The sequence below is a fragment of the Acinonyx jubatus genome, chromosome C2, assembly GCF_027475565.1.
Source record: "Acinonyx jubatus isolate Ajub_Pintada_27869175 chromosome C2, VMU_Ajub_asm_v1.0, whole genome shotgun sequence".
Lineage (NCBI taxonomy): Eukaryota > Metazoa > Chordata > Mammalia > Carnivora > Felidae > Acinonyx > Acinonyx jubatus.
Window position 1 is genome coordinate 69,791,623 of NC_069384.1, and position 23,304 is coordinate 69,814,926.

General features: G+C 36.3%; 1 protein-coding gene across 2 annotated transcripts in view; it reads right to left on the reverse strand.

The window, feature by feature from the left end:
- Nucleotides 1-23,304, reverse strand: part of SNX4 (sorting nexin 4) — a 70,010-nt gene that overhangs the window by 13,744 nt on the left and 32,962 nt on the right. For both annotated transcript variants that reach the window (XM_053220974.1, XM_027061069.2), the window contains 2 exons: nucleotides 14,816-14,877; nucleotides 4,322-4,387 (listed from right to left, as the gene is read on the reverse strand). In XM_053220974.1, coding sequence (XP_053076949.1) covers nucleotides 4,322-4,387; nucleotides 14,816-14,877 — 128 coding nt within the window. The remainder of the gene's footprint in view (nucleotides 1-4,321; nucleotides 4,388-14,815; nucleotides 14,878-23,304) is intronic.

The window sequence follows — 23,304 nt, forward strand, 5'->3', positions numbered from 1 at the left end:
ATAAAAAACAAAACAAACAAAAAGGTCCTTCTTAAAAGCTTTTTTTTTTCTTCCCAACGTTTTTATTTATTTTTGGGACAGAGAGAGACAGTACATGAATGGGGGAGGGGCAGAGAGAGGGAGACACAGAATCGGAAACAGGCTCCAGGCTCTGAGCCATCAGCCCAGAGCCCGACGCGGGGCTCGAACTCACGGACCGCGAGATCGTGACCTGGCTGAAGTTGGACGCTTAACCAACTGCGTCACCCAGGCGCCCCAAAAAGGTCCTTCTTATAGGTAGCTTAAGAAGCACCATAAGACAGCTCCTGGGTGGCTCAGTCGGTTGAGCGCCTGTCTTGGTTTCAGTTCAGGTCATGATTTAACAATTCATGAGTTCAAGCCCCATGTCAGGCTCTGTGCTCTCAGCAGAGAGCCTACTTTAGATCCTGTCTCCCTTTCTCTGCCCCCCCCCACCACGAGCACATGCATTTGCTCTCTCAAAAATAAGTAAATGTTAAAAATAAAAAATACACAAGAAGCACCATAAGACTATAATATCTTTTGTTCAAAGATATTTTATGAAAGGGCTACAAAATCTGCAGAAAAAATAAGAGTTTAGTATAATTGGTGCACAAATATTCCTGGCACCAACTACATACAGTAATGCCAAAAAGCTACAAAAGGAAAACTAGAGTAAATAAAGATTACAATAAATTTTAGAAGGTTTATTTTATACTAATTGTCAATAGCAATCTTTTTTTTTAACATTTTATTTTTTTAATGTTTATTTATTTTTTGAGAGAGAGAGACAGAGAGAATGAGTGGGGGAGAGGCAGAGAGAGAGGGAGACACAGAATCTAAAGCAGGTTCCAGGCTCTGAGCTGTTAGCACACAGCCTGACGTGGGGCTCGAACTCAAAAGTAAGATCGTCACACCTGAGCCGAAGTCAGATGCTCGACTGAATGAGCCACCCAGGTGCCCCAGCAACCTCTGCTTTGACCCATACAAACCCCTTATTGCCATACCATTCTCATTCCTGGACAGGAGTCTTTCCTTGTACAGAAATGTGACCTGACTGACCGCTCTTGACACTGCTTCTCCAAATACTACAAGCCTCAGCACCTCTAGGAGATCTTCCCAGACTACTTTAGTCTCCAGTCACCACTTCTGGTCTTTTATCAACAATTCAGAAATCAAATTTTATCAAAGTAATGTCTTGTGTGTTAGTTTTATTTCTCCAATCACATTATGAATTCCATAAAGATGTGGGTTATGTCATGTACTACTTCTGTATGGTATATAACTTTTCAAATTAACTCTGATTACCTAGCATGAGAATAAAAGAATAATATAATTTATGTCTCCAGGCCTGCTTCATGTAGGCAAGCAAACAAAATTTACTGAAGTTGTAAAAAATAAATAAACCTTCTGAAAAACTATGTGCTTATAGGGTTTCTAAAAGAGGCAAGGACATATTTTGTAATTATAAATTTACATTTGTTAGACTATGGATGGAATTTCTTCTACATGACTGAAAAAAGTCTTGAGAATCATTGTTAAGAACAAGAAAAACTGCCTTTAATTCATAAATCTATGATTCAGAAAGAATGTTAAGGAAACAAAAAACAGGGCTGGTGGCTTGAAGACAGGAAACATAGTATAAAGATAAATAGCACATCCTTGGGTACAAAAATTTTAATGGTAATGAGTTTTAGATATCAGTACTGAAATTGTTTACTTAACACTTTAAATCACCTGAAGGGATAATCATAAATTCCTGAAAATACTGAAAATGCTAAATCAACAGAATGCTGGAAGACTTTCTAAGGCTGAAAAGTAGCCAGTCAGCTTGAATATGGCCTGAAGAAATATTTAGAAAAAAATAAGTATTTTTTGTCTTTTTGTTACTGACTTGTAAGAGTTCTTTACATATTCTGGTTGGAAATGTTTACTTCCAGTCAGTAGCTAGCCTTTTCATTATTTTAATGGTGTGTGTGTGTGTGTGTGTGTGTGTGTGTGTGTGTGTGTAGTAAATAAACATAACATGAAATTTACCTTTTAATCATTTTAAGTGTCCAGTGGAGTGGCATTAAGTGTATTCACCTTGCTGTGCAGCCATCTCCACATCTCCAGACCATCTGTCTCCAAACCATCTGTCTCCAGAACTTTTTCATCTTCTCTAACACTAATTCCCCCATTTCTCCCTTCCCTAACATTATCTTTTTCTTAAGTTTATTTATCTTGAGAGAAAGGGAGAGAGAAGGAAAGAAAGAATCCCAAGCAGGCTCTGCACGGTCAGTGTGGAGACTGATGTGGGCCTTGAACCCATGAACCATGAGATCATGACTTGAGCCAAACCTAGAGTTGGACGCTTAACTGACTGAGCCACCCAGGTGCCCCCACAGTATCTTTTAATAAGCAAAATGTTTAATTTCGATAAAGAATATTTTACCATTTAAAAATGTCTTTGAAATTCCTTGTCCTTCTAAGTAAAAAAAAAAAAAAAAAAAAAAAAAAGGAAATAGAAAAAACTAAAAATTTGGGTTTTTTTCATGTTTTCTTTAAGAAATTTTTGCTAACAGGGCGCCTGGGTGCCTCAGTCGGTTGAGCGTCCGACTTCGGCTCAGGTCATGATCTCGCAGTTCGTGAGTTCGAGCCCCACATCAGGCCCTGTGCTGACAGCTCAGAGCCTGGAGCCTGCTTCAGATTCTGTGTCTCCCTTTCTCTCTGCCCCTTCCCCGCTCATGCTGTCTCTAAAAAATGAATAAACGTTAAATAAAAATAAAAAGAAATTTTTGCTAACTTGAAGGTTGCAACAATATTCTCATGTGCTTTCTACCAAAAGTTGTAATTTTAGCTTTTATATTTATGTATATGACCCAAATTGCATTTGTTTTTATGTAAGGTGTGAGAGATGGCTCAAAGTTAATTTTTTTTCCATGTACATATCCAGTTATTCCAGAACCATTTCTTGAAATGGACTATTTAAATCCCAGTCTATTTCTGGACTCTTTTCTGTTCCATTGATCTGTTTACCTTTATGCCAGTACCTATCTTGTATTTACAGGATATAGCTTTACAGAAGTCTTGAAATCAGTTAATATATTCCAGGTTTGTTCTTTTTTCAAGACTGTTTTGGTTACTCTAGGTCCTTTAAATTTATATATAAATTTTGGAATTAAGTAATACCAATTACTATTAAAAATTTATATCAGAATTTTGATTGGGACTGCAATTTGGGAAGAATGGAGGTATTAACACTACTGACGCTTCCAATCCATGAACACAGTTTATCTCTCCATTTATTTAGGTCTTTAAATTTTTCTCTCAGCAGGGGCACCTGGGTGGCTCAGTCAGTTGAGCATCCAACTTCGGCTCAGGTCATGATCTCGCAATTCGTGAGTTTGAGCCCCACATCGGGCTCTGTGCTGACAGCTCAGAGCCTGGAGCCTGCTTTAGATTCTGTGTCTCCCTCTCTCTATGCTCCTCTCCAGCTCGGACCCTGTCTCTTTCTCAAGAATAAATAAAGAAAAAAAATTTTTTTTAATTTTTTTCTCAGCAGTGTTTATATATAAAGTTTTCAGTGTAGAGGTATTTCATTTATATTTTGTTTTGATGCAATTATAAAAAGCATTGTTTTTCAATTTTTATCTTCTAATTGTTGTTGCTAGTATATAAAAACATTTGTTTTTTATATATTGAGCTTGTATTCTGCATCCTTGTTAAATTTGGTTGTTAGTTCTATAATACTTTTAGTTGATTACGATTTTCTATGTAAAAGATCCTGTTAACTACAAAAAGAGATCATTTTACTTCTTCCTAAGATTTATGCCTCGCATTTGATTTTCTTGTCTCTTCCTTGCTGGACTAGAGCCTCTACTACAATGTTTACCAGGAGTGGTGAGAGCAGACAATCTTGCCTTATTCCTTGATGTTAGGAAAAAGCATCAATATTTCACTATTAAGTACAATACTAGCTGTAAGTTTTTAATACTTCACTAGTAAGTACATTAGCTGTAAGTTTTAAAACTGAAGAAACTCCTCTTATTCTCAGTTTGATGAGAATTTTTATTGTGAGTGGATGTTGAAATGCCTTTTCTACATGTATTGAAATAAACATACAAGTTTTCTTTATTCTACTAATATATGAATTGGACTGATTGGTTTTTGAATGTTTTAAATTAATCTTGCATTTCTGAAATAAGCTTGTGTAAGTCAGATCTGTATACACAGCATATAACATAAAAGCCAGCAAACTTGATAAAAGCAGAAAAGAAGAATCACTATCATTTCATCACTAAACTTCACTTTGGATTTTACCTTAAATGCTCTAGGTACTTACACATCCATATGGTGACCAGCACTCTGCAGTCCATCCCCCATTTCTTTTTCTATGGCACTCCACTCACTAGGGAGAAAAAGATAAAATCAAACACATCATGAATTAGATATGGAATATTAAATGGAATATTGTGTAAGGTTTTTTTTCTAGCTAGCTTTTAAACAACACAGTACTGTATTTGGATTTATTTTCTAATTCAAATACGCTGCCTTCCTCTTAAGTTTAACAACTAAACGCAAGTGAATACTTTAAAATGTTAGTTCAGAAATTGCTATCTGCTGCTGCAAAGTAAGTATCATACAATACAGCTTCTGCTTATAGACAACTTTCTCAGCTAGGGTGCCTTTTCACATTAATTGTGGAGCTTTAAAAAACTACAGATGCTAGCCCTGCTCTTGATCTACTTAATCAGAATCTCTAGGGTAGAGGTGAGATATACATATACCTTTTAATTTTAATTTTTTTTGAGAGACAGTGCATGTACAAGTGGAGGGCAGAGAGGGAGAGAGGGAGAGAGAATCTCAAGCTGGGCTTGGAGCCTGATATGGGGCTCAAGCTCACAACTGTGATCATGACCTGAACTGAAATCAGGACTCAGACTTGGGGCGCCTGGGTGGCTCAGTTGCTTAAACGTCCAACTTCAGCTCAGGTCATAATCTCATGTTTCATGGGTTGGAGCCCCATGTCCGGCTCTGTGCTGATATTGCAGAGCCTGGAGCCTGATTCACATTCTGTGTCTCCCTCCCTCTCTCTGTCCCTCCCCCGCTCACACTCTGTTTCTCTTTCAAAAAATAAATAAGCATTAAAAAAAAAAAAAGACTCCAACTGAGCCACCCGGGTGCCCCGAGACAGGTATACTCTTTAAAGTTCCATGGAATGGGGCGCCTGGGTGGCTCAGTCGGTTGAGCGGCCGACTTCGGCTCAGGTCACGATCTCGCGGTCCATGAGTTCGAGCCCCGCATCGGGCTCTGTGCTGAGAGCTCAGAGCCTGGAGCCTGTTTCAGATTCTGTGTCTCCCTCTCTCTGACCCTCCCCCATTCATGCTCTGTCTCTCTCTGTCTCAAAAATAAATAAAACTTAAAAAAAAAAATAAAAAAAAAATAAATAAAGTTCCATGGAAGATTCTGATGAACACATCTAAGCTAACAAAAAAGGACGATTGTACCGAAATATTAAGTACACATTAAAACTTTAATAATATGCACTAAAGTTGCATAAGAAAGTCTACTAGAACCAAAGATCATTTTGTTGCCATTTTTTTAAGACTTTTATTTTTAAGTAATCTCTATACCCAACATGGGGCTCGACCCCGAAATCAAGAGTTGCGTGCTTTACTGACTGAGCCAGCCAGGTAGTTATGTATACATATATATATATATATAACCACCTGGCTGGCTCAGTCAGTAAAGCACGCAACTCTCTCTCTCTCTATATATATATATATTTATATTTATATTTATATTTATATTTATATTTATATTTATATTTATATTTATATTTATATTAAAGTAAACTGAAAAAATAAGTCTGTAATCCCAAATACCAAGAGATGACCTAATTTGATATATTTCCTTCTAGTCTTTTTACTCATTTTAATGTGGCTGAGATCATACGGTATATGCAATTTCATATCATGCTTTTTTTCCTTCAGCATTTTCCCATATTATTAAAACAATTTGTTTTAAGCACTGTTTCATTAGGCAACTCAATTTTTTACTTTTATTTATTTATTTTTTATTTATTTATTTTTTTGCAACTCAATTTTTTAAACCATTGTCCTGGCCATTCAGGTTGTTTGCAATTTTCCTCCTAGGTAAAAAATGTATAAGCCTCTCCACTTTCACCATACCATAAAAGAAAAAAAAAAATTTAAACACTATTCTTTTGTTTTATACAAAATAAACCTGGCATTCTGTTGAAATACTAGACCATATGCTTATAGTATTAGAAGGAAGAACCTCACATGATTTTTAATATTGTCAAAGCAAAACAAACCTATAAATCACCTATGCAACACTATGGTTATGATTAAATAACAAAACAGCTACGGCTCCCTCTAATAATCTTCTCTCCTTAGATGTTTGTAACTACTCTCAAAGTAGTAACAGCAAGTTAACCCTTTTTAGTGTTTTGCTGTTTACCAAAAAAACAATGTTTAATATCTCTAGATTATCTAAACTCTAAAGCCACATTTCTAATACCTCCAGGACAATTCTACTCTTATATACCTCTGTCACTTCAATATATCCAAAGCTCTGTTCTTCACATGAAAAAGGAAATCTAGGGGTTTGGCAGAACTAGCCAAATGTATAACATAACAATCATAGTTAATGTAACTGTAGGTCATGCTAACAGAGTTAATGAGTCCAGATCAACTGTCTATTGGATAGCCCAAAACACTTCATCTGCCTAATTTTTGAGCACCTTACTATGTGCTACCAATTCAAGGCTAACATAACCAAATTTAATTCCTTTGTTTACCAAACAACAAAAACTAATTCAAGGAAGGTAGAGCTTATCCTTAATCAACTATATATATATATTCCTATTAAGTACTTTAGAATCTGATAAATACCTGGCTTTTTTTTTTTTAATGTTTATTTATTTTGAGAGAGAGAGAGCGCGCGCGCGCGCACGCGCGCAAATGAGCACATGAGGTGGGGAGGGGGCAGAAAGAGATGGAGAAAGAATCTTAAACTGCATCAGTGCAGAGCCTGATGTGGGGCTCAATCCCACAACACTGAGATCATGACTTGAGCTGAAAGCAAGAGTCGGCCACCTAACCAACTGAGCCACCCAGGCACCCCAAAATGTGGCATTTATTGTTTGTCCGTAAAATGAAAAAATAAATCAATAAGTGAATTAATAAATATGAAGAGACAAACATGTACTGGATTCTGTGTATCAACCACTGCTACACACAAGACCTTTCCCCTCAAGGTACATATACTCTAGCCCTTTGCTGGTCTAGCAACAGCTTCACCTAGAATCTCATTAGAAATGCAGAATGATAGAACCCATTCCAGATATGCAACAAAATACTCATTTTAATAGTTCTCCAGGTGATTTGTATGCACATTAAAATTTAAGAAGCACTATCTAAACAAAAGGTTCTAACCTGGGGCCCAAGGATATGCCTAGGATTGGAAATAGAAAATGTTAACCAGTTTGCTGGGGAGAAGAGGAAACTATTAACATACAAGTAACTTTATAAAAAGGTAGTCGACTTAACATCAGCATTGTAAGAGAAAACTGAATCTTAAAGTACTTAATGGGTAGGTAATTGTCACATATGAACCAGATCAAAAAGCGTCTTTGATCTTTTGTAGCATCTGATAGAAGGAAAAGAAAGGAAAAGAAAATCACAAACATAAAAGTTTTGCATGTAATTTCAGAAGCTTCAGGCAACCTGAAGTCCATCTTCACCTCTTGGATTAAGAACGATGAAATACAGGAGGACCTAGCTGGCTCAGTCAGTACAGCATATGACTCTTGATGTCAGGGTTGTAAATTTGAGCCCCACAATTGGTGTAGAGATCACTTAAAAATAAAATCTTAAAAAAAAAAAAACAGAACTATGAACTTTAAAACCACTAAGGCCCTTCCTACTTCAGTATTTTATAATTTCAGTAAATGAAAGGAAGTAAAAGATTCCAAGAATGCCCAAGCATCAAAATTTAGGACAGGTATTAAAAATATTATAACAAAATAAAGGTTTAGAGAAAAATCTCATCACCCAATCTGATGTTCATCAGGGACAGAGACAGAGAGAAAGTCACTAGCACAAGCAGGTCTGTGGTTATAGGTTTATGTTTATAGTTCTATGTAAGATTTCATTTAAATATAAAATTCCATGTCAAGAAAGGGTTTGGAAATCACTCTCTCCATTTAACCCTAATATTGAATAGATACTTAAAATCAGGTTCAGAGATCTAACATTGCTTACTCCAAGTCAGGTAGCTGTTCAGAGACAGAGCTGAGACTAGAATCAACTGCCCTTAGTGTGCTCTATTAATCCCAAACTATGGCACTTCTAATGAGGGAGTGTGGGGCACACTGAAGGCAAAGTGCAGGGTAACAGCAACCCCCACCCCCAGGTGGGACATGTAGGATATTCCTTGGACACTCCCAGCTACCCAAAAACAGGAAAGGACAAAACCCAAATGGTTAAACTGTAAGCGTCCGTCAGTTTACCAGAAAAAGGCAATCCCATCAAGCCTAAAGTCCAGGAACTCCCTACAGTCTTAAGGTTAATGCTTTGCTAGAGGGAAAAACCACCTTAGCTTGACAATAGCTAGGCCTCCAGCAATGCTTTAGCGTGTGAAAGTCTCTTTGGAAACTCCCTCTTGACTTTATCTCCCTGGACTCCATAAAAAATGGTCACCCCCTACAACCCCAGTGCAGGTCTTGCTGCCCATGGGTCCCGTTCCCATGGTTTAATAAAATCATCTTTTTTGCACCAAAGACCTCTTCAAGAATTCTTCCTTGGCCATCGGCTCTGGACCCCACAAACTCCACCATCACCCCAAAACTTCATCACTTCCTTTTTTGTTCTCTTAATCAAAAAACTCTTTACTCCCACTATGCACATAACCAAAAAATAAAAATTACAGAATCATTAAACAAACGTAGATCTGTGTCTGTGAGCTCTGAGTACATGACAAGTTTTGTGTATCCATGAAATAAATTTGAAAGAAATGTTGCTCCTGTATTTTCCTGGAATTCCTCGTAAGGAATCACATCAATTGAATCTGAAAGACATGTTTTTTTCTTGGTTGATTCTATATGGATTCATAATCTATAAATTAAGATGAATATTTACAAATTAACAGAATAAACCATTTCAGGCTATGAGCTCCTGAAAGCTTTCATTAGCTTCAAATGCACAGTTACTAGTACTGACAACTCTTTCCTTTTTTTTTCTAGGTCTTTTGCAGAGTGAATCCCACCTATATATTCAGTCCAATTCTGGACAAGTGGATCTAAAGTTCCTAGCTCAGTCTGAAACTAGTGAAAATATAAGCTAGTTCTATAAGCACCCATGGGAATGGCCCTTTGGCCTACCCTATACTGGATCAAGTGCTGTAATGCAGGCAGAAACTGCAAAAAGCCCAGGAACTCAAGAAGAGCACAAAATAAACTCCTGACCTCCAAAAAAACTAAAAAAAGAAAGAAATGAACAGCAACATGTGACATGAACATATTACTAAATTCATCCTATTTCCTCTCTGTGCACCTCATTCCTGCTTATTTCTTCCTTATATTTACACACACACACATATTTATCTATACAGTCATGTAAGTGTATGTCTCGCCAGTTGCCTTCCTAACATGTACAGTCTTGGGGTGCCTGGGTGACTCAGTCAGTTAAGTGTCCAACTTTGGCTCAGGTCATTATCTCATGGTTCATGAATTCCAGCCCCACGGTGGGCTCTGTGCGGACAGCTGAGAGCCTGTTTCGGGTTCTGTGTCTGTCCCTCTTTCTCTGCCTCCCCACTTGTACTCTCTCTTTCTCTCTCTCTCAAAAATAACACCTGTATATCAATTAAGAAACCAATCAGCCCAAAAGAAAAAAAAAAGGACAAAAGATATGAATAGATTATGAAATAGGAAAAAAAAAAAGGGCTGTTAATCACAAGAAAAAATAATTTGACATCAGTTATAATTTTAAAAATGTAAATTATAACTGCAGTAAAGAAACCATTCCTCATCATCAGTATGATACAGACAAAAGTTTGCTAACATACTGCTGAGTAATGGTGTAAGAAAACAGATATTAATACTTTTTTGGTGAGAAGTTAACAGCTTCTATACAGGGCAATTTGGCAGTATCTACCGCAACTACAAATGCAATTATCCTTAGAGCCAGTAACAACACTTGTAGAATTTTAGCCTACAAACATATTCATACACATGTGAAATGACATGAACAAGAATATTTATTGTAGCAATGAGTAAAATAAGACTAGAAATCATTAAGAAGAAATTAAATAATGATCCTCCTCTTTAATAAAACTCAATGCAGTTATTTACTGATAACAATCTATCTCCAAGAGCAGTTCTTAAATGAAAAAAGGTTAAACAAGTGAACATAGTGATGTATACAACATGCTCCCTTTTCATGTTTAAAAACAGAGGGAACATGCCTGTGTTTGTATGTTAATGTATTATAGTATTACATTTTACTAGGGGGATACATAAGAAACCAATAAACTGGTATTAGCTATCTCAGAGGAGACCTGAATGGTTAGCAGACAAGGGAGACTTTTCACTGCATAAGCTTTTATCCCTGTTGAATTTTGTGCCATATGGAATGTATTACCTATTCAAAAATGTAAAATGAATGTTGTTGGTTTTTTTTTTCCTTTAGAGAAAGAGAGAGAAAGACAGTGCCAGGGAGAGAGGCAGAGAGAGACAGAGAGACAGGGCTCAGATCCCATGACCCTGGGATCATCACTAAGGTGAAATCAAGAGTCAGATGCTCAACCAAATAAGCCACCCAGGCACCCCAAATGAATTATTTTTAAATTAATTCAATCAAAAGGACTTATAACGGAACATTAGCAAAGACATTTTCTTATAAAGAGCTTCGGATAATAATTTCTAAAATGTCAGAACCAAAATAATACACAGGAAAAAAAAATCACAAAAGGTTCAAAAATAACCAAAATATGTAATATACGGTATATAAGTAGATATTCTAATTTACACTAAAATTACCCAAGAATGAAAAATTCATCTTGCAAAATCCTTCAGAAACTATAAAGTAACACCAAGAAAGAAAAAAAAGAGAAAGTCACTGATTATTTAAAATAGAATCTTCTTGGGCATTCTGCCAACAAGGTAAAGGGCAGTGGTCACTGCTTCAGAGTAGTTTCATTTTTATCTGCTCAGTATATTGGACTTCCTATTTTTTATCGAAAGAAATACTTTAAAACAAAAACTTCGAAAAGTACTATAGGACATCTATTAAAAACAAAACCGATATTTGAAGGAGCTGAGAGGATAAACAAAACACACAAGGCTTTAACCATACTAATCAAGAAAAAAAAAAAGATCAAATAACATCAGAAATGAAGGAAGAGAAATAAAAACCAACACCACAGACATAAAAAGAATTATATGAGATATTATGAAAAATTTTATGCCAACAAACTGAACAACCTAGAAGAAATGGGTAAAATTAAATGGAATCAGGAAGAAATAGAAAATTTGAACAGACTGATTGCTCACCATGAAAATGAATCAGTAAAAAAACACTCCCAAGAAACAAAAGTCCAGGATCAGATGGCTGCACAGGTGAATTTTACCAAATATTTAAGCCTGGGTGGCTCAGTAGGTTAAATGTCCGACTCTTGATATCAGCTCAGGTCATGATCTCAAGGTTGTAAGATCGAGCTCCATGTCAGGCTCTGTACTGACAGTGGGCACCTACTTTTTCTCCCTCTCTCTTTCTACCCCTGCCCTGGCTCGTGCACATGCACATACTCTCTCTCCAAATAAACATTTTTTTAAAAAGAGAGTTAGTACTTATTCTTCTCAAACTGTTCCAAAATAAAAAAGGAGGGATACAAAACCAGATACCAAAACCAGACAGGTACTACCAAAATAAAACAAAACAAAACAAAACAAAAACCCTGCAAAACTACAGGCCAATACATACCTCTGATGAATATAAGTGCAAAAACCTCCAACAAAATATTAGCAAACCAAATCCAACAATACATTAAAAGGATCTTTCATCACAGTCAAGTGGAGTTTATTCTAGGGATGCAAGGTGGTCCAATATTCACAAATCCATCAACATGATACATCACATTAACAAGGAAAGGATAAAAACCATATGATCATCTCCATAAATGCAGAAGAAGCACTTGACAAAGTACAACATCCATTCGTGATAAAAACTCTCAAGAAAGTGGGTTTAGAGGGAACATACCTCAACATAATAAAGGCCACATATGAAAAAATGCACAGCTAACATCATACTCTATGGTGAAAAACAGACCTTTTCTTCTAAGATCAGTAACAGAAGAGAGAGGTCAACTCTCAGCACTGTTAGAGTACTGAAAGTCCTAGCCACCACAAGCAGACAAGAAAAAGAAATAAAAGCCATCCAAATTGGTAAGGAAGAAGTAAACTTTCACTATTTACAAATGACATGATACTATATATAGTAAACCCTAAAGACTCCACCATAAAACTATTAGAACTAATAAATGAATTCAGTAAAGTCACAGGACACAAAATTAATATACAGAAAACTATTGTATTTCTATAAGCTAATAACGTAGCAGAAAGAAAAATTAAGAAAACAATTCCATTTGCAACTGCACCAAAAATAATAAAATATCTAGGAATAAACTTAATCAATGAGGTGAAAGAGATGTCATCTCTGAAAACTAAAACATGAATGAAAGAAATTGAAGATGACACAAATAAAAAGATATTCCATGTTCATGAATTGGAAGAATCAATATTAAAATGTTCCAAAATACCCAAAGCAATCTAGATTTAACATAATCCCTATAAAAATACCAAAGAGCAGTTTTCACAGAACTAGAACAAAAAATCCTAAAATCTGTATGGAACCATAGAAGACCCTGAATAGCCAAAGCAATCTTGAGAAACAAGAACAAAGCTGGAGGTATCACAATCCCAGATTTCAAGATACACTACAAACCTGTAGTAATCAAAACAGTATTATGGTACTGGCACAAAAACACAGAGATCAATGGAACAGAATACAGAGACCAAAAATAAACATACACTTATATGGTCAATTACTCTACAACAAAGGAAACAAGAATATACAATGGAAAAAAGAGTCTCTTCAACAAATAGTGTTGGGACAGCTACATGCAAAAGAATGAAATTGGACTACTTTTATTCACCATCCACAAAAATAAACTCAAAATGGACTAAAGATGTAAATATGAAACCTAAAATCATAAAACTCCTAGAAGAAAACATAGGTAGTAACCTCTTTGACATCAGCCAAAGAAACAGTTTTCTAGATCTGTCTCCTCAGGTAAGAGCAACAAAAGCTAAGATAAACTATTGGGACTACACCAAAATAAAAAGCTTTTGCACAGTGAAGGACTAGTGAAGGACTCAATCAACAAAATGAAAACACAACCTACTGAATGAGAGAAGATATCTGCAAATGATATATCCAATAAAGGGTTAATATTCATACTATATAAAGAACTTATACAATCCAACAGCAAAAAAACACAAATAATCCAATTAAAAGTAGGCAGAGGACCTGAATAGACATTTTTTCCAAAGAAGACATACCGATCGATGGACAACAGACAAATGAAAAGATGCTCAGTATCACTCTAATCATCGGGGACATGCAAATCAAAACCACAATGAGGTATCCTCTCATGTCTGTCAGAATGGCAAGAAGTAACAAGGGTTTGTGAAGATGTGGAGAAAAAGGAATCCTCCTGCACTGTTGGGTTGCAAATTGGTACAACCACTATGGAGGTTCCTAAAAAAATTAAAAATAGTATTACCATGGGGCACCTGCGTGGCTCAGTAGGTTAAGCATCTGACTCTTGCTTTCAGCTCAGGTCATGATCACACAGTTCGTGAGTTTGAGCTCCATGATGAGCTCTGCAATGAGAGCACAGAGCCTGCTTGGGATTCTCTGGCTTGCTCTCACTCTGCCCCTGCCCCTGCCCTGCTCGCATGCTCTTCCTCAAAATAAATTAATTAACTTAAAAAAATAGTACTACCATATGATCCAGTAATTCCACTACTAGGTATTTACTCAAAGAAAACAAAAACACTAATCAAAAAAGATATATGCACCCCTATGTATATTGCAGCATTATTAATAGCCAAGATATGAAAGCAACCCAGTGCCTATCCATAGAGAAATGGATAAAGAAGATGTGAAATAGATATATATATAAATACACATAAATGTTTATAAATAAGTATATAAATATCTATCTATCTCATATCGTCTCTATCCATCGTGTGTATGCGTATGTATGTGTGTGTGTGAGTATATGTGTATATATAGAGAGAATATAATGTTAAGTGAAGTCAGACTGAGGAAAATAAATACCCTATGACTTCACTTGTATGTGGAATTTAAGAAATAAAACAAAGAGAAAAAAGACAAACAAAAAACCCCCAAACTGTTAAATACAGAGAACAAACTGGTAGTTGCCAAAGGCGGGGGGGTGGGGAGAATATGGGTGAAATAGGTGAAGAGGGTTACGAGGTACACTTATCTTGATGAGCACTGAGAAATGTATAGGATTGTTGAATCATTATATTGTACACCTGAAACTAATATAACACTGTATATTAATTATACTTGAATAAAAAATTAAGTAATTATGCCATAACATACACAATAAATAAAAACTTAACATCTACATTTCAGACCCATAAATTGTCAAGAATTATAGTTGTCAGGCAAAAAGCTAATCAGAGCTAATCATTTATTTTAAAAGGTCACATAATGCTTACCTGAAAACTCGCCCATAATTCCCATGCACTTTATATACACCATAGAGTCGATCTGCTACTCTCTGGAATAAATTTTTAAAAGAGATTACTATTAGGTCAAAGTTATATACAGATTATTCTTTAAAAAGATGTCATCTTCATTTAAAAAAACAAAAGCTTAGTACAATAAACTTGAAAAATATGAAAAAGAAAAAAATTTCCCAAAGGCTCATCATGAGGTTGGGGAGGAACTAGTGCTATCATCATATTTATGTAACTGCTTTCATATATACATATATATGTGTATATATATACATACACACACACATATATATACACATATATATGTGTATTTATTATATATATATATATATATATATATATATATATATATATATATAAAAAGAACGTATAAAGATATGTTTTAATTATTGCTTTAAAATTTCTTATGTTAAAAGTGGTAAGGGGCGTCTGGGTGGCTCAGTTGGTTAAGGGTCAGACTCAGTTTTAGCTCAGGTCATGATCTCACAATTCATGAATTCAAGTCACACCTTGGGCTCTGCACTGCTTGGGATTCTCTCACCCTCTCTCTCTGCCCTTCTCATGCACTCTTGCTCTGTCTCAAAATAAACAAACTTAAAAAAAAAAAAAAGGACAATATTTTTATCCAGCAGGTCAATATTACATTTAATAAATACGACTTTAAATAGCTGCATAAAATTCCACCTAGCAGTGTATACAATATATAACCACTCCTTGTTGGATATTTAGTTATCCCTAATTTTTTCAGTAGTATACATAATTTTGTAATAGGCACCTCTGAGAGTAAAGCTTTTCCCAAATTTCAGATTGTTTCCTTATGAAAAAGTTCTCAAAGTGGAATTTACCAGGGTAAAAATATAAACATTTTCAATTTTATTGATAGTTTTATACATAAGTGCTGAACACATACAATATACTTCTATGCTACTTTATCACTATAATGCTTTCTAACCAACACATTAGATATTTTAATAACAGAATTATAATTTAGATCTAATTATAATTAGATAAAGATGAAATATATACTGTGTAGCTATTCACACAAATTTTACAAAAGACAAAACACCACATATGATAATTAATGCTTTACTCTCCTGCAAACTATTACGGACATGAACTGAAGACCAAAAGTAATCCCACATAAAACCCTAAACCCTAAAAAAAAAAAAATTCTCAGTATACAAAAAAATATTCTTGGTTACACAGTTTCTAAATTTAAACACTGAGGATAAATTACCTAATTTGTTACTCAAACATCTGAGGAATTAGGCATTAACCATACAACAAATCCTAACCCTTTCAATACCTCAGCTTAAAGTGAATGAACCAGTATTATAAATACACGGAGCAGATGTAAGAAGAACATAAACTGTTTTCCATCTCTTCTTGGCTTGCTCTAAAGGAACATGTACACACCAGACTAGAGAGCAATACACTACAGGACTGCAGCTTGTTTCTGTAGTCGTATTAGAACATTCAGGTTACCATTGTATACGGCTGCTTTCATAGCAGAACTGAATAGATTTGACATGGATCGTATGGCCCAAAAAGCTGAAAATATTTACTATCTAGCCTTCTAGTCTGCCCACCTCTGCACCTGACTCAAGACAAAGCTTGTAGTCTTCATTCTGCTTGAAACATTCTAGAGTCATCCCCAGACCTCTCAACTACTTTCTCTAGGATGCTATTTCCCAATTATTTGAGTCATATAGAGTATCAAAGGTCATTTACTTAAAAAAATTTTTTTTAATATTTATTCATTTTTGAGAAACAGAGAGAGACAGAGCATGAGTGGGGAGGGGCAGAGAGAGAGGGAGATTCAGAATCCAAAGCAGGCTCCAGGCTCTGAGCTGCCAGCACAGAGCCTGACTGGGGCTCGAACTAGTGACCTGAGCCAAAGTCAGACGCTTAACCGAATGAGCCACCTGGGCGCCCCAGTTGTTTACTTTTTTAAAGTGATTCCATCATCAAGTAAATCTGGGAAACACTGAGGTAATAAAATTTAACCAGTAAGAGTTTTCCTTCCTATAGAACTTTTTAGCCCTTTAATACCATATATTAATCATAACTATTCAAGAAAGAGATGGTTTGCACTAGAAAAAATACAGGACTGGCATTTCAGAGAATATAAAATGGAAATGCCATTCTAGGACACTAATTTTTCTAGATCCTTGTACTTAAAAAAAATTTTAATGTTTGTTTATTTTTGAGAGACAGAGACAGAGTACAAGGGGGGGAGGGGCAGAGAGCAAGGGAAACAGAATCTAAAGCAGGCTCAAAGCTCTGAGTTGTCAGCACAGAGCCTGACATGGGGCTCCAAACGCATGACCTGCGAGACTGTGACCTGAGCCAAAGTCGGACTTCAACCAACTGAGCCACCCAGGGCGGGGGTGGGGGCGGGGGGTGGGGGTGAGGGGTGGTTCTTTAAAGATCAAACCTCTTCGTGAAAGCTGAGTGTTTTATCATAAGATATTAAGTATGGAAGAGAGGGAGAGAGCTTATTAAGCAACCATGTAAAAACAAAAACTGCAAGAAACTTAAGTACAAATGCAGATCCAAAATAAATGTTCAAAGATAAAGTTTGTGAATCCCAATTACTTAAAAGTTTATTTCTTTAAAGTGTATCACTCTTGGCAGCTGGTATAAAAGGAGGTTCTACCAGAGTAATTAGAACTCTGGAAAATATTTTGGTCCACAGAGTATGCCCAAAAGAGGCAAGAGTCTTCCTATATTAAAAAAGATGAGCAACCACATGAGGAATTACCTACCCACAAACTAGGCAATAGACACTTAGCAGTTGTTATGGGACCAACAATGTTTCTGATATCAACTATTCATGGAAACAAATGGATCTAGCTAACTAAAACATGAAATGACTTTTATCTAGATCATTAGGCAGTGGGAAAGAAGAACCAAAGAAAAACTATTAATCAAAAATTATCATTTCTAGGGGCGTCTGGGTGGCGCAGTCGGTTAAGCGTCCGATTTCAGCCAGGTCACGATCTCGCGGTCTGTGAGTTCGAGCCCCGCGTCAGGCTCTGGGCTGATGGCTCTGAGCCTGGAGCCTGTTTCCGATTCTGTGTCTCCCTCTCTCTCTGCCCCTCCCCCGTTCATGCTCTGTCTCTCTCTGTCCCCAAAAAAATAAACATTGAAAAAAAAAAATTAAAAAACAAATTATCATCTCTAGAGAAAAGGAAAAAACAAAAATGACACAGAAATAAAACAGGAATAATTAAAACCTAAAACCGTATTAATTCATTGGTCATTGGTAATCAAGAATTTTGGTGCCAGGGAAAAGGGGCTGAACCCAATGATTTAGTCCAGACTGTTATTCGATTTCATTTCTGTTGACAAGTCTTTCTTTCTGAAAACTGACCATCTGACAACTGACATGAAAAGAGTGACACCTAGCATATTCAGTGACAAAAGAAAAAATGGAACAGACTCATTCAATCATTCTACCCAGCTCGGAATCATTTGGAACTGTAAGAATGCCTACTCTATCCTCACTCAAGTAGTAGCTAATTAAATGTGAAAAAGGACACTTTTGGGACATTCTATTAGATGATCTTATTTTGAAAATCTAGACATGCCTAGCTTTTCTTTTCTTTCTTTCTTTTGAACTATCTCCTAAGGATTCAAGATTATGGGATTTAAGACTCTTGATACTTACTGCCACAACAGTTTCCAAAGAGCTGCACGTTAATATTTTATATTAACTGCCACCATCACTAAATAGTTCACAAATACTAGATATTACCATCTTTATGACTACAAATCAAATGTTGAGTAGTATCTTAATAGCTATAATTTGCATTTTTACAATATTAGCAAACTTAAACATTTTAACAATTAAATTTGATTTTTCCCTAAAGAGGCAGCAGATATTGTAATAGGAAATATGAGATTTGCAGTCAAACAAATGGGAGTTCAAATTCCAGCACCTTCTCACTTTAGGGTTTAACTTTGGAGATTTATTAAACCATGCAAGCCTTGGTATCATATCTTTCTTTTGGAAATGTGGAAATGACTTTCATCACATGACTTTGTGAGGATCAAATGACATTTGTTAAGGTCCTGGCTATAAGCAGGATGACTCAATGAAAATCTGTTCTCTTCTCAATCTTGAATTCATGTCCTCTGTCAATAAACTTTGTAGGCAGTTAAGAGCATGAGCTCTAGAGTCAGACAGACAAAAGAGGAAATTCTGGCTCCACACATCTATTATAGTGTGGTACCACTTTAATTTCTTTTGCCTCTGTTTCCTAATCTACAAAATGGGAACAACAATAATATCTATCTTTAAGGACTATTGTGGGAACTGGGCAAGAATATTATAATATGTGTGAGCACTGGCTGATATACAGTGGTAAATATATGTTAGAAATCAGTATTATCTTTTTGTTGTTTACAAAACATATTATTTCATCTGAATCTCATAATTCTATGAATAAGGCACCTTCATATAACAAATATTTATTCAGTACCTACTATGTGCCACGCATATATTCCCATTTTCTAGCAAAGAAACTAACCCTGAAAGGTTACTGAATTTGTCGGGAGGACCCAGTAAATGGCAGAGACAGGTCCAAAGCCAGCTCTTCTTGGTCCAAGGCCACCCACCCTTTCCTGTTGTTCTGTTTTGATGTCTTAAATATTTAAGTTTTTAACCGATCTATAACTTATTTTTTGTCTTTTCTACTTTGAAAAGAATTCTCCTTGACAGAAAAGACAATCAAATAATTCTATCTTTTTTTTTTTAACGTTTATTTATTTTTGAGACAGAGAGAAACAGAGCATGAACGGGGGAGGATCTGAGAGAGGGAGACACAGAATCTGAAACAGGCTCCGGGCTCTGAGCTGTTAGCACAGAACCCGACGCGGGGCTTGAACTCACGGACCGCAAGATCATGACCTGAGCCGAGGTCAGCCGCTTAACCGACTGAGCCACCCAGCTGCCCCTCAAATAATTCTATTTTCATCTGTTAAGAATTCATCATCTGTCTCAAAAAAAATAAATAAAAAATAAATTTAAAAAACCCAATTCATCATCTGTCTCAAGAAGCATCTAAGCCTTCTTGACACTCTGAATGTTACAAAAGGCACTCCCTGTGGTGCTTTTTGTGTTGTTTGTAGGCTTCTCTCTGCGTTAGGACTTTAACCTTTCATTTTTACTTTTCTGTTACTGTCCATGACTAAATAGCCTTTCTCCCCATTTTAGAACAATAGAAATTTTAGCCAATCAGGGGCACCTGGATGGCTCAATTGGTTAAGCATCCAACTTCGGCTCAGGTCATGATCTCACAATTCATGGGTTCGAGCCCCATGTCGGGGTCTGTGCTGACAAGCTCTGAGCACCGAGCCTGCTTTGGATTCTGAGTCTCCCTCTCTCTCTCTCTGCCCCTCCCATGCTTGCGCTCTCTCTCTCTCTCAAAATTAAATAAACATTCAAAAAAGTTTTTTAAAAAAGAAGAAATTTTAGCCAATCAGTTCACTAGCATTTCTCTCATTTACTCAATCAGAATTTCAATTCGACTTATAGATCAAGTGCTGCTTTTCTTTCAATAGCTCAAGCTATCTTTAATGTCAATAAAGTTTCTAAAGTTTTCATCAAGTTTAGAATAGGGGCACCTGGCTGGTTCAGTTGGTAGAGCATGTGACTCTTGATCTCAGGGTTGTGAGTTCGAGCCCCATGTTGGATGTAGAGATTACTTAAAATCTCAAACAAACAAACAAACAAAAAAAGTTTAGGATAAATACCTATACCCAGAATTCTCTTACTTATGTATTACAAACTCTTTGATGACAAAGCTGTTTTCTTTAAACATTTTTTTCACATATAAATTACTAACCAGTTCTCCCAGGCTGGTTATAATTAAATTCAAGAATCAATTTATCTTAACTATAGAGAACAAACTGATGGTTACCAGAAGGGAGGTGAATGGGGGGGATGGGTAAAATAGGTGATGGGATTAAGGAGTGTACTTGTCGTGATGAGCACTGGGTGACATACAGAATTGCTGAATCACTATACTGTACACCTGAAACTAATATAACACTACAAGTTAACTATACTGGAATTTAAAATAAAATAAAAGTGGCTCTGGTCATGATCTCACAGTTTGGGAGTTCGAGCCCCATGTCAGGCTCTGTGCTGACAGTTCAGAGTCTGGAGCCTGCTTCAGATTTTGTGTCTGCCCCTCCCCTGCTGGCATTCTGTCTCTCTCTCAAAAAATAAATAAATAAACCTTAAATTTTTTAAAATAAAATAAGCAATTTATCTGTTTTTTCAGATAGTTTTAAACATAAAAATGTCAGCATATACATTCGTTTGTTCATTCATTCAATGACTAGATAATGAATGTCTACTATGAGTTGGGCATTGTTCCAGGGATTTAGCAGTGAGAAAACAAAGCTACTCTTGTGGAGCTCACATACACTAGTAGGGGAGATAATTAACAGATTAATCCAGAATACAATGTCAGATACTGTTGTTATAAATAGCAATGACAGAATATGACAGAGAAATGACAGAATATGAAAAATGACAGAAAATGATAGAAAACTGCATCTTATTTCATGCAAGATTCCCAAGATAGATTTCTCTGAGGAGGCATCTAAGGCAAGAAATGAATGGCAAAAGAGAACAAGCCAAGAGAGGTTCTTGAAGGTGGGGCATGTGGGAAAAGTGATACAAGCATGGGGAAGAGCAAATAAAAGTCCTAGGGCAGAAACAAGTTTGGTATGGTTAAAATTTCCCATAATCTTTAAAGGTTATTAAATATTAACCACTTTTAAAAATATACTTTCAGCAGAAAGTCAGACATAATCACTATTGTATCATGCCTTATGACAATTTTCTCGTTTTATGAAAGCAATCACATAAACCTCCCTTCAGGACACAATCTGACAACGACAGTCCTGCCTCCCTCCTTAAGGTCTCACTTAAATGCACTCCCTATGCTTCATGGATTTTCTGAGTGTTTACCTGTTATACTCTGTTCAATTCACCACTCATCTCTGAGATTTCTGATAAATCTGAGTCTAGCTGGTTTTTCTGCTTTGTCCTTTAGTTTCTTCTGGGTCTGAACACTGTTTGAGAGCTTCTCAATACTTGGGGTTAGCCATGTGACTGTGTAATAGTGTACCTCTGCCTACTCCAACTCTCAGAACTGCTGACCCTGCTGTTAAAGCTTTCTACAGTGCCCTCCGCCCTTCCTTTTGGTTGAAGGCCTTTAAAAAGATACAGCGTTAACAATCCCTATCAAAGTAACACCACCATTCTTCACAGAGCTACAACAAACAATCCTAAAATTTGTATGAAACCAGAAAAGACCCCAAATAGCCAAAGCAATCCTGAAAAAGAAAACCAAAGCTGGAGGCATCACAATCCCAGACTTCAAGCTATATTACAAAGCTGTAATCATCAAGACAGTACGGTACTGGCACAAGAATAGACACTCAGATCAATGGAACAGAACAGAGAACCCAGAAATGGACCCACAAACATATGGCCAACTAATCTTTGACAAAGCAGGAAAAAATATCCAATGGAACGACAGTCTCTTCAGCAAACGGTAATTGGGAAAACTGGACAGTGACATGCAGAAAAATGAACCTGGATCACTTTCTTACCCCATACACAAAAATAAACTCAAAATGGATGAAAGACCTAAATGTAAGACAGGAAGCCATCAAAATCCTCAAGAAGAAAGCAGGCAGAAACCTTTATGACCTCGGCAGTAACAACTTCTTACTTGACATGTCTCCTGAGGCAAGGGAAACAAAAGCAAAAATGAACTACTGGGACCTCATCAAAATAAAAAGCTTCTGCACAGCGAAGGAAACAATCAAACTAAAAGGCAACCAATGGAATGAGAGAAGATTTTTGCAAATGATATAGCCGATAAAGGGTTAGTATCCAAAATCTATAAAGAACATATCAAACTCAACACCCAAAAAAGCAAATAATCCAGTGAAGAAATGGGCAAAAGATATGAATAGACACTTCTCCAAAGAAGACATCCAGATGGCAAACTGACACATGAAAGATGCTCAACATCACTCATCATCAGGGAAAATACCTATCAAAACCACAATGAGATATCACCTCACACCTGTCAGAATGGCTAGCATTAACAACTCAGGCAACAACAGATGTTGGCGAGTATGTGGAGAAAGAGGATCTCTTTTGCACTGCTGGTGGGAATGTAAACTGATGCAGCCACTCTGGAACACAGTATGGAGGTTCCTCAAAAAATTAAAAATAAAACTACCTTATGACCCAGCAATTGCACTACTAGGTATTTATCCAAAGGATACAGGTGTGCTATTTCGAAGAGGCAAAGCACTCTAATGTTTATAGCTGCGTTAATGACAATTGCCAAAGTATGGAAAGAGCCCAAATGTCCATCGACGGTTGAATAAAGATGATGTGGTGTGTATATATACACACACACATACACACA